The 15,591-nt window shown below is 42.5% G+C and overlaps 1 protein-coding gene across 2 annotated transcripts in view; it reads right to left on the reverse strand.

Moving 5' to 3' along the window:
- Positions 1-15,591, reverse strand: part of LOC149180784 (putative peroxisomal acyl-coenzyme A oxidase 1.2) — a 473,981-nt gene that overhangs the window by 160,059 nt on the left and 298,331 nt on the right. For both annotated transcript variants that reach the window (XM_089416295.1, XM_089416296.1), the window contains one exon: positions 14,495-14,605. In XM_089416295.1, the coding sequence (XP_089272421.1) occupies positions 14,495-14,605 (111 nt within the window). The remainder of the gene's footprint in view (positions 1-14,494; positions 14,606-15,591) is intronic.

Here is a 15,591-nt window from a genome sequence, read left to right on the forward strand (position 1 = left end):
CACCTTAGTGGGATAAGCAGTTCTGTGTAGACACTTTTCCCTGTAACACCCCACCATCCACTAAGAAGTCGATTTGTCCTTTCTCCCCTATGTTGGAGCCTCCCTTAGTCAAAAATTGCAAGTGGGGCCCTACAACCCACTTTTTCCTAAGTTCGAAACCAAAATGTCAAAATTGAGCAAAATTGATATTTCACTTAGCAATATTTGCTAAGTGGGAATATCACAGTCCTCCCTGCCAAAATGTTGCTTGCCCTCAAGCAACTACAGTGATGGGTGTTGAAGTATCTGCTCACCCTCCCAAGTGGCATCCTCATTGAGCAGGTTCTTCCACCTGATCAGAAACTCCCTGATAACTCTACTCCTCAATCTCCTCTCCCTGGTCTCTAGAATAGCCTTAGGCTCAAGAACCAAATGCCCATCATCATCCAATGGAGGTAGCTCAGTAGTTGTTGTCACATGTTGTCCCAGTACCTTCTTGAGGCATGAGACATGGAAGACATTGTGCACCTTGCTTCCAAGTGGAAGCTCTAGCTCGTATGCCACCTCACCAATCCTCTTGATCACCCTATAGGGCCCATAAAAATGTGGTTGTAGCTTCTTGGCCCCCTTCTGCTTCAGCATGGGCTGCCTGTAACGTTGGAGATGCTAGAAAACCAAGTCTTCCACCTCAAAATGTCTCTTGATTCGATGCTTGTCTACATACATCTTCTACTAGTTTTGGGTTGTCTGCAAGTTATCTTTGAGAGCCTTATGGATGTTTTGGCTCTCTTGTATCCAATCCTTGGCCCTTGAGGCTCGGCTGTCTCCAAAAACAAAGTTAGCAAAAGATAAAGCATCATATCCATATAAGGCTCAGAAAGGTGTCATACTGATAGACATGTGATCGGTAGTATTGTAGCAATAGTCCCCCAAATGTAGCCATCTCGCCCAAGCTCATTATTGCCCTGTCACATATTTCCGCAAATAACCTTCTAGCCACTTGTTAACTATCTTAGTCTGCCCATCTGTCTGGGGGTGGTAGCTGGTACTAGGAGTGAGCTCTGTGCCCAGCAGCCTGAAGCAATCCTGCAAAAAAAGCCCCATGAAGCGGTTGGCCCTGTCACTGACTATGGTCTTGGGGAGACCATGCAACCGGAAAACCTCCCTGAAGAATAGCTTCACAAGTTGTGAAGCAGTGTATTGGGTGGGGATAGCAAAGAAGTGGGCATACTTCGTTAACCGGTCCACCACCACATATATGCAATCTCCACCCTGCACCATAGGGAGTCCCGTGATGAAGTCCATCAAGATGTTCTCCCACTTCCCCTCCGGAATGGGAAGCGGTTATGATAATCCAGTGGGACGAGTCAACTCCCCCTTGTTCCTCTAGCAAGCCTCACACTCCTACACATGCCTCAACACGTTCCCCTTGAGGCCCCTCCAAGTGAAACGTTCCCTGACTATCCTGTAAGTCTTCAAGAACCCCTAATGTCCTGACAAAGGCAAATCGTGGGTTGCATGGAGAATCTTTTCCCTCAACTGTGAACCAGGCACAAGATATATGTGCCCCTTGTAGTAAATGACATTGTTCATCACCCTATAGTGCTCATCCCCATGAATACCATCTAGGATCTCACACCCCTGTCGATCCTTGGAGTACTCCCCCAAAACTTGTGCCTTCCGGTCATGGCAAATGCTCATGAGTGAAAGTGTCGAGGGCCTCCTGGATAAGGCATCTACCACTGTGTTTTGCTTGCACTTGACATACTCTATGTCGAAGTCATAGGCCTGAATCCTGCTGAACCACTTTTCTTGCCTCTCATTGAGGCCTTTCTACTCCAAAAAGTGGCGAAGACTGTTATGATTGGTCTTCACCCTAAACCTGTTGCCCACCAAGTACCGCCGGAATTTGGCCAACACATGCATGATGGCCAACATCTTCTTGTCATAAATAGAATAAAGTCTCTCATAACTAAGGAGCTTCCGGCTCTCGAAAGCTATCGGGTGGCCTCCCTGTGAAAACACTACACCAATGCCCTCACCTGATGCATCACACTCCAAGGTGAATGGATGTGTAAAATCGAGCAAAGCCAACACCAGGCAACTTCATCACCTCCTTAAGGTGCTCAAATGTTTCATGTGCTCTATCTGTCCATGCGAATGCCCCCTTCTTAGTCAGATCTATGAGGGGTGTCGCTAACTGTGAGAAGCCCTTTACAAACTCCCTGTAGTATGTGCAAATGCCTACAAATCCCACAACTCAATCACATTCCGGGGAACTTGCCAGTCTCGAATGGATCTAATCTTCTCCTCATACACCCGCACTCCATCCTCTCCAATAATGTGCCTGAAGTAGAGCATCTCAGTCAGCCCAAACTCGCACTTGGATAGCGTCGCATAGAATTGTTGCCCCTCCAAGATGTGTAGCACATCTATATGATGTAGGTGCTCCTCCCACGTGTGGTTGTAAATCAGTATGTCATCAAAGAACACCAACAAGAACCTACGCAGTTGCTTGTGGAAAACAAGGTTTGTACAGGACTACAAGGTAGCAGGTGCGTTGGTTAGCCCAAAGGGCATAACCAGGAACTCAAAATGGCCATAATGGCATCTAAAAGTTGTCTTAAGGATATCCTGATCCCTCCCCAGAATTTGGTGGTACCCCGAGCATAAGTCTATCTTAGAGAAGTATTTAGTTCCTCTAAGTTCATCCATAAGCTCATCTATGCAGGGAATGAGGTACCAATTCTTCAGGGTCTTCTTATTAAGGGCCCAGTGGTCAATGTACATCCGCAATGTACCATCCTTCTTCTTCACCAAAACAACTCATGAAGCGAAGGGGCTAGAGTTGGGCCTAATGTGCCCCAATGCCAGCAACTCATGAATAGCTTACTCAATCTCATCCCGATAGGCCTTGGGATGCTTGTATGGGGTCATAATGACTTCCTGTACCCCTAGCTCTAGCTCTATGGTGCGCTTAAACCCCCTATCGGGTGCCCGCCCCGGTGGGATGTCTCCAAACACTATTGGGTATTTGTTTAGAATGGCCTGAACATCTGGGTGTGGTGGCTTTAGGCAACCCCCTACATTAGATATCCTGAGCTCTACAGCCCACTCTATATCCCCATGTCTCAAGTCTTCCTCCATCCTACGTGTCGATATTGTCTGTGGGGGATATGAATGCATGCCTCTCAACAAAACTGGCCTCCCATCTGGCTTTGTGAACTCCATCTCCAATTTCTACCAATCGGTGGTAACATGACCCAAAGAGTAGAGCCATTGTATGCTAAGCACCACATTGGTGTCTGGAACATCCACCACAAAGAAATGGTCTGTCATTGAATAGTTCCCCATCACCACTGTCATCTCGAGAACGTATCTGGTACACTGCAAGGTGCAGTCTCCCGGCACCAAAACGGAGAAACCCTCAAAAGACTTTGTGTGTATGCCTCTCCTCTCCACCATTTGGGCATCTACGGTTGCCCCACTGTCTACTAGCACTGAAATGCGTTGCCCCTACACCGTGACCCTGATCCTCAAAGTAAGGTACTTTGACACTCCCTGAAGTGAAGCGATAACTCTTGCGGGCAGTAAGAAAGGAGCGTCTCCTGGTGGGGGTGGTGGGCCTCCACCTTCTCCTCATGTAGCCCGTGGCTCATCATCACCAGCACCTATCTCGTGCTCTGCCTCATCCTCCGGCTCGCTATCAGAAAACACCTTTATGTAGTGGGCCTTGCCTTTGGTACACCTGTGTCGTGGTGCCCATGGCTCCTGACAAGTGAAATACAACTTCCTCCTACGGAGATCTATCCAGGTCTCATCGTCCAACTACCCACGCCCCTGAATGTCATGTTGTGGTGGTGACCTAGTGTCATGGCCCCTTTTTGGAAAAGGAGCTCGTGGTGGAACTAGTGCCCTAGCCTTGGGGATTGCACCCTGCAAATCCCGAGCACAAGATACTGCCTCCTGTAGAGTGGTGGGCCTGCGGGACCTCACTAACCCACGCAATTGCTCAACTAATCCCACAACAAAGGTGTAGACCCTCCTGGCATCCGACAAGTTTGGCACCATCACCGATACCCTCAAGAACTCTGATATGTAGTGCTATGGGCTGCATATCTATCCGAGCTGTGTCAACTCTCTGAAATGGGCCTCTGGATCTCTTCTATCAGTTGTTTCCAACCACTGTTCTTTTGACAGTCGTAGGTTTCTGTTCTCTTACGCCGCGAACTTGTGAATCCTTATGTCCAACCAACCTTTGATTTATTTCTTAGTTGGATTCCAGTGATACGACATCACACATCTCTCATGCAGATTCCAGTCCCGGCAACAGAACCATTTGTTGGCTTGCAAGGACCTGACCCAGGTTCAGAGTTAGTTAGCCAAACAAATCCCTACACTACTGGCCCTTTCAGCATCAGCCCACGGAGCGCGGACTGAAGTCTCACCCGAAGCAGTATGGGGGGATGCTGGAACCAAGTTTCCGCACCCTTGAGATGGATGTGATGTCGGTTTATTCCAACTATACCTGCCTTCGCGCAGGTTGCTTATCCCTCTGCTCTACCCTTCAGTACCTTCGTGAAATGTTACAATCGGCTTCCGCGCAGCCCTAACTAGGGGCTGATATGCTTTCGCGCTGCTAGGGCAGTGAACTGTGATATTTCCCAAACTATGCTAAGTATCTTACTTATCTTATTAACAGATCTTAGTTAGCTTCACGTAAACAGATGTTCTTACTTGCGTTCACTTAACCAACACAGTTATACACATTCGCGCATCATATAAGCATTAGAAGTGAAATTCATACCCAATATAACAGATGCATAAATAGGAAATAAAGACGCAGAAATTATAGAATACTTCTCTTTATTGATACTTCCAAATGATTACAGACTTGACTCGCCCTGTGCACTCAGCTGCAGGGGTCCGTGCACTCAGCTGCGGACTTCTAGGCCTCTGCGCACTCAGCTGCAGAGCCTCTACCTACGCTACGACCCAAACTTAGACTTCTACTCAGAGCTATCTCTCATACATCATATCATATCTTCATCATTTTCCATGCCTTAACTACTTAGAGCTTAGCTCTATTTATACAATCCCATGGTCCGCGGACCATGGATAGATCTTTTACAACCGACATTACATTATCAAAATAAGGGTGGACAACCCTATGACTCTTTAACATCTACGTGCTCTGCGGCCACAAAATGCAGAGTCTTTACATTTGGATTACAAAAATTGGACCAAAATATGGGCTTTAAGCCCCAAAACTACCCTTAGGGGATCCCACGCCCAACATAATCCATCTGTCAATCGGTACTATCTCTACCATCAATGCACTGCTATGCTCTACTGAACTATGAAGAAAAAGAAGTGATCGAGAATGTATCATACCATTCTCTACTGACCCGAAGTCAGTCCCAGATGAAAGAGAGTGTTTCATACCACTCTTACTGACCAAAGTCAATTCCAAATAAAAGAGAGTGTCGCATGCCACTCTTACTGACCCGAAGTTAGATCCAATTGATCCTAGATCAATATCGGTCATCCTAGCATGGGGAGTACGATAGTACACGATGCGTCCATCGGTAGTACTATGGTCCCTATCCACATTTCCCTACTCATTGGTTAGATGAGAGGTACTTCCCATGAGTCCCAGACTGCATGGGTTGGATGTCTAAGCAGGGGAAGGATGAACCACTCATCCTGCCTACATGTCGCCATGGGGTATCCCAGGGGAAGGCTGAACCACTCACCCTATGGTTGCTCATTGCTCCAAGTACCCCAAGCCCCCGGAGCTCCCAAAGTTCAATATCCATATCATACAGGACCCTCAGGAGAGGGTCTCTCCATGACTCCTAGTCGTTCTCGGAAAGTCAAGAATTTGACCTTTCCCAGGGGCTTCGTTAGAATATCGGCGACCTGCTTATCAGTCCCAATGTGTTGGACCCTTATTGCTCCTTGTTGTACCATATCCCGGATAAAGTGGTACTTTATGTCTATATGCTTGGAGCGATCATGAAACACAAGATTCTCTGATAATCGGATCCTGCTCTGGTTGTCGCAGAGGATCACGGTGGTATCCAACACATGTCCAAACAGCTCACTGAATAGCTTCCTCAACCAAACAGCTTCACAGGAGGCCATACTAGCAACTATGTATTCGGCCTCAGTGGTGCTCAAAGCAACCGACTTCTGCTTCCTGCTCATCCAGGATATCGAAGCAGAACCCAAAGAGAAACAGCAACCAGAAGTACTCTTGCAATCCACCACGCTGCCTACCCAATCAGCATCAGAATAACCATGCAGCCTCACATCTCCGGTAGTGTATCTCAGTCCATGAGTGATTATGCCTCGAAGATATCTCAGAAGATTCTTGGCACCAATCCAATGTGTGTGATGAGGCTCAACCATATATTGGTTGAATGTGTTAACTGCAAAACATATATCTGGACAGGAGTTCACCAAGAACATTAGTGCTCCTATGAGTTGATGATACTCAGAAGCATTTCCCACTTCAAGTCCGGCAACACTACCGCATAACTTCTTAAAGTTAAGCTCCATCGGGGTAGGCACGGGGTTGCAGTCCACCATCCCAAATCTTTCCAGCATCTTCACAACATATTTTCCTTGAGATAGGAAAATTTCTCCTGCCTTTTGCCAGACCTCCAACCCTAAGAAGTAGTGCATCAGTCCTAGGTCCTTCATCTCAAATTCAGAATCCAACTCCCTCTTACGTTTGTGAATGAGAGGGTCTGCACCTGTCAGAAAGAGGTCATCCATATAAAGTACCAGTATGAGAGGTTTATCATCCTCAACCTTAAAGTAAAGGTTTGGATCGGCTTCACTCCTAGTGAATCTCAGCTTCATCAGATAGCTATCAATCCTCTCATACCAAGCCCGGGGTGCTTGCTTCAATCCATAGAGAGCTTTCTTCAACCTGCATATATGAGATTCCTGGTCATGAACCTCAAACCCCTCAGGTTGTTCCACATCTGTGGTCTTGCTATTACTTGTAAGTTTTCCCTCGGTACATCCCGGACATATACCTTCATGCTCTTCTTTGAACTCGGGCATCCCTGTCACCATCTGTCTCATATCGGGTAGGGCCTTGTAATGAAGATGGGCAAACCTCTGGTGCCATAGTTCAGATTGTAGAGATGTGTCACAAGACATGGCCCCTAATGGACTTCTTGCAACTTGATACAAAGTGCCAACCCTGAACCCAAGAGTAAAAGCATCTTTAAAATTTCTTATCCAAACACGTACCTTTTCATCGATAAATGCCACCTTGTAACCTTTGTCTTCCATTGTCAAAATGGACACCAGGTTCTTCTTGAGATCGGGTACATATAGAACTTCTTGTAAACTACGTTACCGGATCCGGCAGCTGATGGTCCGAGATCTCCGTATCCTCGGATCTGATACGGATCCGGATCCGGATACGGAGAAATACCTGGAAAAAACGGCACGTGGCGAATATCAGTTTTGGAAACGGCTCGTCTTTCCTGGAAACGTATGGCTAGTCGAATGCCGGAACCTGCATAACTTAAAACCGAAAAAGCGAAAAAGTAAAAGCGTTGTATGCGTGGGAGTTTAGTTTAGGGTTTTTGCTTTGATGTATGCGTTAAAGTTAGGTGGTCCCCCATTGGTCGGCAGTCAGGCGGAACAGAAAAAAACAGTGGAACAGAAGCGTTTGGCGTTTACCTTTGAGTTTCTTGGCGTTTAGCTTCAGGGGGCCCAGCGTTCCAGTTCAAGTTTCAAAGTGTGTCGGCTGGACCAGAAACCGGGCAAGGTATTTTAAGTTTTTAATATCATCGCCATTGGAATGTGCCGCATTGTTTTTATATGATTACAGCCGCATTGTTTTTATCGAGGGTTCCAAACTTCCAAGCGACTGCGATATATATTATAACCATTATATATTATAACCATTGTTACGGGTCCACGGTTCTGGGTTTACCACATCCGTCAGCGTTCAGTCGATATATATTATAACCATTATATATTATAAGTTTATAACAATTGTTACGGGTCCACGGTTCTGGGTTTACCACAGCCGTCAGCGTTCAGTCGATATATATTATAACCATTATATATTATAAGTTTATAACCATTGTTACGGGTCCACGGTTCTGGGTTTACCACAGCCGTCAGCGTTTACAAATTAGAAATTCGAGCTCTGGAATCAAGCCACGGGAGCGTTTATAACTTTATTGGTTCGGACATTTGATAGCTGCGGCACTGCCCTTCCATCGGATTAGCGTAGAGACCATAGGGGGTGTGATAACTGTAAAAATTATCAGCGTTTATAACTGTAAAAATTATCAGCGTTTATAACTGTAAAAATTATTAATTTATTACTATCAGTATGATATCAATCATAAATTATCAGGGTTTATAAATATTAAATTATTAATTTAGTAAAAATTATCAGCGTTTATAAATATAGTAGCATTGTTTTCTGGCATCAACCTGTTAAATTATCAGAGTTTATAAATATAAATTATCAGCATTTATAAAACAATGCTACTATAATTATATATATAATATATGTAGCTTTCAATTTTTCAAATGAATATTTAATTTTTTAAAATCTCATATATATTTTAGTTTTTGTCTATATATATATATATATATATATATAGATTAGTTATTTAATTCAAATTGTGTATGGATAATTAATATTATTAAATTTTAATTTTTAATACATTATATTTTGAATTTTATATGCAGTTGTGAGTAACGTAATTTATATATCATTATGGAGCCATCACAGCGCGAGCAGAGTGAAAGAGAAATCATCAAGACAGACCCAAAATCTCCTCTATGGCAGTATGTGGAGATTATTGGAAAAAATCCCGGAGGTGGTTCATTTAAATGGAAGTGCAATGAATGCCAAGATATAAAAAATGGCTCATATACTAGAGTGAAGGCCCATCTCACTGGTCAAACTAACACAGGGGTGCAAGTATGCACCGGACCAAAAGATGCAAATGGCAAACTTGGCAAAGGTTTGAGTCCTGGAAAAATGCAATTCTATGCATCTTTGCAAGACGTTGCTGATAGGAAGCATGCTAAGGGAAAGTACGCTGTGCAAAGCTCTACAACTAGGCCTCCATTGCCATCTAGGCCTATTGCCACAACTAATAAAAGGCCCACTCTAGGCCCTCTTGAAGCATCATTCAATAATCAATGTAGAGAGATAGCTGATGAACATGTAGCTCGTTGCATCTATGCAAATGGGTTAGCATTCAATTTGGTGCGTTCCCCTTATTGGCAACAAATGATTAAAGCAATGAATGAAGCGCCAAAAGGGTACAAAAGCCCTGGATATGAAAAGGTCCGCACTACTTTGTTGGCATCAGAAAGACAATCTGTGGATAGACAGCTACAGGCAATCCGGGATACATGGGCAGAAACAGGGGTGTCCATCATTTCTGATGGATGGAGAGATCAAAGAAACCGTCCATTAATTAACGTTGTTGCAGTATGCCCCCAAGGGGCAATGTTTTTGAAGGCTATTGATTGCAGTGGAATAGAGAAAGATGCATCTTTCATATCCACAATTCTTATTGAGGCAATAGAAAGTGTGGGGCCACATAATGTTGTCCAAGTCATTACGGACAATGCACAAGTTTGTAAAGCTGCAGGTTTGATTGTGGAGAGTCAATATGATCACATCTTTTGGACTCCATATGCAGTACATTCATTGAACCTTATGCTTGCCAAGATTGGTGAGATTGAATGGATTAATGAAATATATGTGGCAGCAAAGGAAATCCAAATGTTCATAACCAATCATTCAATGTCCCAAGCCATTTATAGAGGTTTTGCAAAGTTGGAGCTACTAAAGGTATTTTCTTTTAATCAATATTATTTGTATTGGAAATTCTTTTAATTGCAAATTTATATATGATTTCTCATTTCAATTTGAGATTTGACTTTTGTACTTTTTGAAACTTGTAGGTTGCTGAAACTCGTTTTGCCTCCCACACTCTTGTCATAAAGAGGCTTGTGGAGGTGAGACAAGCATTACAAGCAATGGTCATTGACCCTCTTTGGGAATCATGGAGGACTTCCACTTCTGATAGAGGGCAAAAAATCAAGTCCATCATTCTTGATGATGCATGGTGGGACAAGGTCCAATATCTTCTACGGTTCACTGAACCAATCTTGACCTTGATCAGGGCATTTGATACAGATACACCTTGCTTGGGGGAAGTTTATGAAAACATTGATAGTATGTTAGAGAGGATAAGGGAAATTATCAGGGCAAGTGAAAATGACCCTGATGAAACATTCTATTATTTAGTGAAAGACATAGTTACAGAAAGGTGGAACAAATGACCACACCATTACACCTTCTGGCATATGCATTGCACCCTAAATACTATCATTCCAAAGTTTTGTCTTTACCAGGTAGAACAGCACCAAACAAGGATTCTGAAGTGGTACAAGGATACAAAACAGCTTTGAGGAAAATTTATAGAGATATGGGAGTTGCAATGGAAGTTCGCCAAGAATTTGGAGGGTTTGTACAGTCTACAGGTAGCTTTTCAGATCGAGTAGCTATGGACGATCGAGGACATCTTGATCCTATTATTTGGTGGGGCTTCCATGGTGGGGATAGCATTCATCTCTCTACTTTAGCCACCAAGTTATTATCACAGGTTGCTAGTTCCTCATCAGCTGAGAGGAATTGGAGTACATATGGCTTCATCCATTCAGTGAAGCGAAACAGGCTGGGAGCGGCAAAGGCTGAGGATCTTGTTTATGTTCATTCCAACCTCCGTCTTCTATCACATGTTGAACCAGAGTATAAAAAAGGTCCGAATAGGATGTGGGATGTGGAGCCTGAGATCTCTGACTTGAACCTGACACTAAATGCCATGACTCACCTCAACCCACTTGAGGATATTGTTCCACCACCAGTCCAGCCTACTGATGCAACTTTCTACATTCCAGGACCCCCATCATCTATTCATGATGTAGAGTTGCAATATGTAGAAGATAGAGATCCATTTGAAGATATGTAAATGTATTTACTGTTAACATTTATGATATTATGATCCTTTTTGTTATTTTGTATGACGGATGATGCATCATTTCAGTGTTTCAGTCTTCCTATTCATAATATATCTAATGGTTTCGGTTCTAAAAGTGTTTGATGGTTCAATGGAGTAATTGATTTTTGAACTCTATCAAGTGTTTTTTAAAATTTTAAAAATATTATTATATTTTATTTTTTTGTACGTGACGTATCCTTGTCGTATTCGGATCTTGGATTTTCAAAAAACTAGCGGATCTGGATCCGGATCTGTATCCGTATCCGTATCCGTATCCTGGTAACTTAGCTTGTAAATGAATCGTGTTACCCTGATTCAATTGAAGGGTGACATTCCCTACACCCTTTACGAGATAGGAGGCATTGTCTCCAAGAATAATTTCCAAGTTTGTCTCCTTCTCTATCAAATTAGAGAGAGCTTCCTTGTATCTGGTGAAGTGCCTTGAAGCACCACTATCAATAAGTCAATTCCCCAAAGTGTCCAGAGGAGAGGTAGTGGATAGGACCGATATAAGATAATACTCTTTTTTCTTATTGTTAACAACATTTGATTCTTCATACCTGGAGTTCCTTGCTTTCTTGGAGGGTCGACCATTTCCTTGATGTCCTGCATTCCTTTTTCCTTTGCCATTGTACCTATCATTCCTTCGATCATTGTTGTTGAAGTTGCCCCTGGAATGATTGTGATCATCATCATGTGATGTGTCCCTTCTATTTGGACACTCCCTTGCATAGTGGCCAAACTTATTGCAAGCAAAGCACCTGCCTTTCCTTCCTCCCTTAGATCCAGGCTTTCCATGGAAATGACCTTTAGTCCCTGCATTGTTTCTCCTTTTGGCATGAGCAGAGAATGCAGTAGGGTTGCCTTTAGTAAAAGGCATTTCTTGCTCCACCATTCTTGTTTCTTCTTGAATGCATCTCGACATCAATTCTTCAAACCCTGGAATTCGATCATTATTGAGAATAGTGGTTCTAAATATATACCACTCGAGTGGGAGCCCTCCAAGGGTAGTGATAGTAAGTTCCCTGTCAGATATGATTTCTCCAATCGCAAGAAGATCATTCTTGATTTTCGTGATTCTTAAGAAGTAGAATTGAATATCCTTGTCTTTGCCCTTCTTAATATCCTTCGGCTTATTTTTGAGAAATAAAATTTGATTTGCATCACTAATCTTGAACATGCTTACCAATCTGTCGTAGATCTCCTTGGAGGTGTTCAAAACGGAGATGTAGGCCAAGAAACGCTTGTCAATGGAATCTCTGATAATCTTCTTCGCTTTGACTTCAGTGTTGTTGTACTTGCTCTTTGTAGCAGCCAGTCCATTTGATGGAGGCTCAGGGATTTTACCCTTCATATAATCCAACACTTCTTGTTCTTCCAATGTCAGATCAAGAGACATCTCCCATCCGTGATAGTCAAACTTTTCACGGAGCTTGTCTTCAGCCGGGAAGTGGGATGAGGAACCCATTGAGTTTTTTGTCCTTTCCAACTGTCTTCAGTGATTTCTTTTTCACTCTTGCTTGGGCATTGTCTTCACCTCTGCTCTGATGCTATGTTAATTTTTGGTATGTTCTATGCTTAAGAGCAATTTCCTTCAATTTTCTTATAAGCCCAATATCAATATCCAAATTAGCAATCACATCAGCATGATAGTAAAATGCAGATAGAACATAAACATAAACAATAGAAGACAAGCCAAGACAAGATGTGGCATCAGCCAGGGACAAACCCCAATGTGGGGAAACCCTTGATCAATTCTTCTTATATTCTTTAATAGTTCAGCAGAGAGAGAGAGAGATAGTACAAATATACAAAACTGATATTTTATGACAGCAGCAGTAAAGCCTTGACCAAAGAAGTCAATACCAGTCAAACAGGACAGAATCTTCCTCTAAATGGCTTGGTCAAGCCTAGTCAACTTCAGCCTCCAACAGTTAGCTCAATCAGCCCAAATGTTGTTCATAATACTGATATCATTTTGCTAATGATGACTGTTCTAGGTAGGGCACTTGTTGCAGCCCTAAACTCTTATGACAGTCTTCAAACAGTTCCTAAGAGTGATGTAGCATACCCTTTGGGAGTTCATCAATCTAGTAGCCCTTCACATAACACTGCTGCAACATGTTAGTACAGTGGTTTGCTGTGTTACTGGTTAGGGCATGTCCTGTAGCCTTAGTTCCACCACACAGTCAGGAGACAAATCCTTTTAGGACTGTGGTTTACCTTGGAGACCCTTCTCTCATGCCAAGCTGCCTTCCAAATGTTCTGTCCATCCTTGACTGCTCTTAACACAAACTCCAGCTGTGTGCTATGGCCTGCGGCCTAGCACAACAGCTAGCTGTAGTTTTCGGTTTTCCCAAATGATACCCAAACAGCAGCGTTGCCTTCCTCAAGATCTCGGCCTAGCTGACTGCTCTTGCCAGCACCCAAACGCATACACTATTCAACCCTACGCTGATCTGTTCTTAGCCTTAAATTCAGATCTCTTCAACGCTTTACTTCACCTTATGACTGCGGCTTCCCTGTCTTGCAAACAGTCCTTAAAACATGCCTTGAACAGCTTCCTTCATCACGCTGTCACCTACAACAAACACGCTGTCCTTCCAGGCTTCTTCATGTTATGTTAAGACTCCTCCTTGCTGTGGTCTAGGGCTCCTTCTTGCTGCGAATTAGGGCTTCTCTTGACTGCAGCTAGATCTCCTCTTTAGACTGTGGCTAGATCTCCTCTTGCTGCGCCTAGGGCACCTCTGATCTTTCTCTCCACCACGTCCTCCTTGTGAGAAGACAAACCCAAACAAGTGGAGAGAGAGATCATATGATGATGTGCTCCTCAAATGACTTGAGGTCTCCTCTATTTAAATGCAACGTTGGGGTTGAGCTGGCAGTAAAAGTGCTTGATTAACTTGGTGGCCGACCTTAACAAATTGTCAATAATACAAATAAATTCATATCTCCATAAATATATGTCGGAATCAGATGATCTTTAGATCAATCCTACACCGCTTGGAGAGAGGAATCCAAGAAAAATATCAGCTGCCATAAATAAGGTGACCCATATGGAGTTTGGCCCTAGTTGCCAATTTTAACAATTCCCCATTGACATATTATGATCTCAGTTTAGATTCTCACCTTTCTCATCTCTGGTCCCTCTCAAGCTCACTTTGGTGTTAAAGTCGATAAGGTAGTCATTTTATTTCATTCTTATATTCTTTCTTCAGAAAAGGAAAACTCCAACAACTCTTTTATTTTACATTTAAATCAGTCTAGAGAGGACATCAATGCCTCATTCTGGAAGTAACACCTTGGAACCATTTGATATTTCAGTAAAACAACCAATTTTGTTGTTGAAAACTCAGTTTCTAACACATTGAATGACCAGAGAGAACCTTCAGCAAACATAACCAACATAAGGCCACGATATCAAGTTGGATACAAAGGAGAATTACCAGCATCTTGATCAGGAAATCTCTGTATGTGCCTGGATATAGAAAGTGCAAGCCTTGCTGCCCTTGCTTTGAATGCGCCCAAAATGACGTTAGAACTCAACCAGTCATCCTCTGCAATAAGCAAACTGTGGAGTTTAGGGATGTATAAGCTTCAAATTTATGGCTTCCATTAGAAACAATGCTCAGAAGCTGAATGCCTTTCAGCCCAAAACTGCATATATATAAATGAACTTGGATTTGTAATAAGATTATATCATACATCATTTTGAAACCTATTACAGCTTAATTTGAAGCACGTGGAGATAAACTTGGGTTTTAAATAGTCAGATGTTGACATGTGTTTGGCATCTATTCAAAGCTGATCAAAATCTAAATTGACCATTATCAGGATGTAGACCTGATATATTGTAAGCAGGAATGAACACATGTTACCCTGTCTGGACTTTGACTGTTGACCTTGTACTATAAATATAAGCACCTATTTTATTTAAGACAAGAAAACGTAACAAACAAAACCATACCTACTTCAAATTATTACTCTGATCAAATAAAGTAATTATGATATTATCATTTGAGATGTTAGAGAGATCATTTTGGGAGTCTAAACTAAATCTGTTTTCTTGACAGTAAATTCTAGTGTGATGCTTTTAGGTGCAAAATCATGCCTCCATATTAGGAAATGTCAAAAGTAAGCATCTTGTTACTACAGATAAACAATTCAGTGTTTCAGTACCTGAAATGGAACTACAACTGCAGCTATTGAAATAACTTAAGTAAAACAAAGAGCCATAATGCAAAGAAACCCGATGTCTCCCACATTGCACCTACAAATTTTAGTAGAGGAAGATGTCTCCAATAAACACCAATATCTATTTGATTGTATTGGTAAAAACCAGTGTTACATCGTCAATTTTTTGGCAATGTGCCAAAAATTTGTGATTTTTTTGGCCTGAAAATTTTGTGATTTTTTCCTTCAGTGAATTTTCCCAATTTTTCCATTTTCCACCTTTTTTCCCTTTTTCCCCCCTTTTTGCTGACTTTTTCTGATTTTGAAAAAATGAATATATTTTGTTTTTTTTATGTTTGCTATGGTTTTG

The sequence above is a fragment of the Pinus tabuliformis genome, chromosome 3_2 (assembly GCF_031772625.1).
Source record: "Pinus tabuliformis cultivar Carrire ecotype Pingquan chromosome 3_2, CPIR1, whole genome shotgun sequence".
Taxonomy (NCBI): domain Eukaryota; kingdom Viridiplantae; phylum Streptophyta; class Pinopsida; order Pinales; family Pinaceae; genus Pinus; species Pinus tabuliformis.